The 2,519-nt window shown below is 15.2% G+C and overlaps 1 protein-coding gene across 2 annotated transcripts in view; it reads left to right on the top strand.

Moving 5' to 3' along the window:
- The first annotated feature begins 1,178 nt into the window (after positions 1-1,178).
- The window catches only part of LOC102681703 (gephyrin), a 4,017-nt gene continuing 2,676 nt past the window's right edge, over positions 1,179-2,519 (top strand). Inside the window, exons 1-3 of one of the 2 annotated variants that reach the window (XM_006623760.1) lie at positions 1,179-1,274; positions 1,599-1,750; positions 1,886-2,073. In XM_006623760.1, coding sequence (XP_006623823.1) covers positions 1,244-1,274; positions 1,599-1,750; positions 1,886-2,073 — 371 coding nt within the window. In that variant the 5' untranslated portion in view covers positions 1,179-1,243. Of the gene's footprint in view, positions 1,275-1,598; positions 1,751-1,871; positions 2,074-2,519 lie in introns of those variants that run through there. The other variant, XM_006623761.2, reaches the window with a different exon arrangement.

Genomic DNA, 2,519 nt, shown 5'->3' on the forward strand with positions numbered 1-2,519 from the left:
TTTTATTATGGCATTTCCAGATAAATTTCTGTTTTTTCTTTTGAATTCTTTGAAGAAATGTAAATAATTTTTTTAATGATAGTGATAGATGATCATTTTTTGGATTTTTATATTTTAAGTGAATCATAATTAATATTAAAGTATCTTTTATTATTATTTATTTTTAAAAAAATTTAATTAAAATTTTTTTTGTTTCTAAGATTTTTCTTTTTAAATCTAAGATCAAGATTGTAGTGATTCGAATCATAAATATAAAAAAAACATAAAAAATTTTAAATTATTATGAATTATATTTTTTTTTACAGATTTTGCTTTTCTCACTCTTTAATTCTGAATAGATATTTATTAAATTTAGTGATTTATTAATTGTATCAAGAATTAAAATTTGTTTAATTATATTTCATTCTGATCATAATTTTGCGATTCATATAATTTTTTATTATAAAACTGACGATTTATTTTTAAATTACAAGAAATTTTGGAACAAAAAAATGTAAAGAAATTAAGTCTTAAAAATAAAAACGACAAAGTAAAATAAAAGAATAAATTATAGCAACTTGAGCATAATTCAGTTCTGAGTTATTAAAAATAATTATTAAATCTAAATATCTCCGATAATAATATTTTATTTTATATTAACTAATGTTATATATTTATATAATAATATAAATTAATTATATATAAATTAAAATTAATATAATGTTTTTTGTAAAAAATATTCAACTGAATTGAATAACATATTAATTATAATATAATAATAATCGATATATATTAATAATCGATAATTATTGGTAAATAATAATTAATAATTTTCAATATTATAATTGGTTTATAATTGTCAATAATTATCAACAATGCCAATAATAATTTTTTTCTAATAATCATGTATAGACAAATTATGTGGGAAATTATGTTATGTAAGTGTAAAGAGTGGAGTGGGAATACTCACGTGATATTATTCTTTCAAGAAGGAATTTTTGCGATAATGATCTTGTAACTTATCTTTATCCAAGAATATTAAAAGTAATATATGTATTATATATTTTTATGTTATAATATTTGTCATATTTAAATTTCTAAGTTGTATATTTATGAATCATAATTATAAAATATATGAACTAGAATTTTAATTATTATATTATATATATATATATTAATTTTCTTATTTTTTTTTTTGTTATTAGAAATTTACTAAAAGAATTATTACTATTAAGTATCTATGTGAAAATAATTATATAAAAGAATGGATTCAATAAGATTTGGTTTATTAACAGGTAATTTTATTATATTTTTGTTATATTTATTGTATATAAAAATTTTAAATTGAAATTTAAAAATTTTTAAATTGGAACATATAGATATTTTTATTATTATTTTATATATAGCATAAATCATAAATTTAATTTTTATATAATTTTAATAATATATTACAAATCATTTTTTAATTAATTATTATAGTTATTACAATTCAATATTAAAATTACATTTCTTTTTATAAAAAATTTTTTTTATAAAAAATGAATTATATTGAACATTTGTTACTACTTATATCATAAGTTTTTATTTTTTAATAATAAAATTTATATTTTTATCATCAGTTAGTGATAGCTGTTATAAACATAATAGTGAGGATAAAAGTGGATTTGAAATAGAGCAATGTATTAAAGATAAGAATTCTGATATTGGAAAGATTTTGAAAGGTGAAATATATCATAAAAGTATTGTTCCAGATAAAGAATATGTAATAAAGGTATAATTATAAAGAAGAATTTTAATAATTATATTATATTTTTTTACATTACATTTATATATTATATTTTTTTACATTACAATTAAAAAACGCTTTTAATAATATAAGTGTTTTATATAAATTTGTTATACATAGGAAAATCTAATTTCTTGGAGTGATAATAGACAAGTAGATGTCATCTTAACAATTGGTGGTACAGGATTTTCTAAAAGAGATGTGACTCCCGAAGCAACAAAAGAAATTATTCATAAAGAAGCTTCTGGTATAATTACAGCTATGCTAATGTCTAATTTAAAAATTACTCCAATGGCTATGTTATCTAGGTAAAATATATCTAATTAAATTTTTTTTAAAGTTATTCATCATTATTTTAATTTTATTTCAAATAAAATTGAAATAGATATTTAAAATATTAAACTATTTTGATTTCATTGAATAATTTTCAAAAAGATTTTTTAAATTAATTATTTTTTGCTAATTTCTTTTTTATTTTAATAAATAATAAAAATAATGCTTAATAAAAAAAATATTAAAATATAATTTTTATTATATATTATTAAATTCAGTTATATTTTAAAAAATATTTTGATATTTATATTTGTTATATATATATATATATATATATATATATTATCTATAAAGTGTTATAAGTATTATAAGGAATTTCACTACATTAATTAATTCTTAATAATTTTATTTATTAAATTCTTATATAGTATTCTTTATTAATTGTTTGGAATAAACAAAATATTTCAAGTAAATATTATTA

The sequence above is a fragment of the Apis dorsata genome, unplaced genomic scaffold (genome assembly GCF_000469605.1).
Source record: "Apis dorsata unplaced genomic scaffold, Apis dorsata 1.3 scaffold_941, whole genome shotgun sequence".
Classification (NCBI taxonomy): Eukaryota; Metazoa; Arthropoda; class Insecta; order Hymenoptera; family Apidae; genus Apis; species Apis dorsata.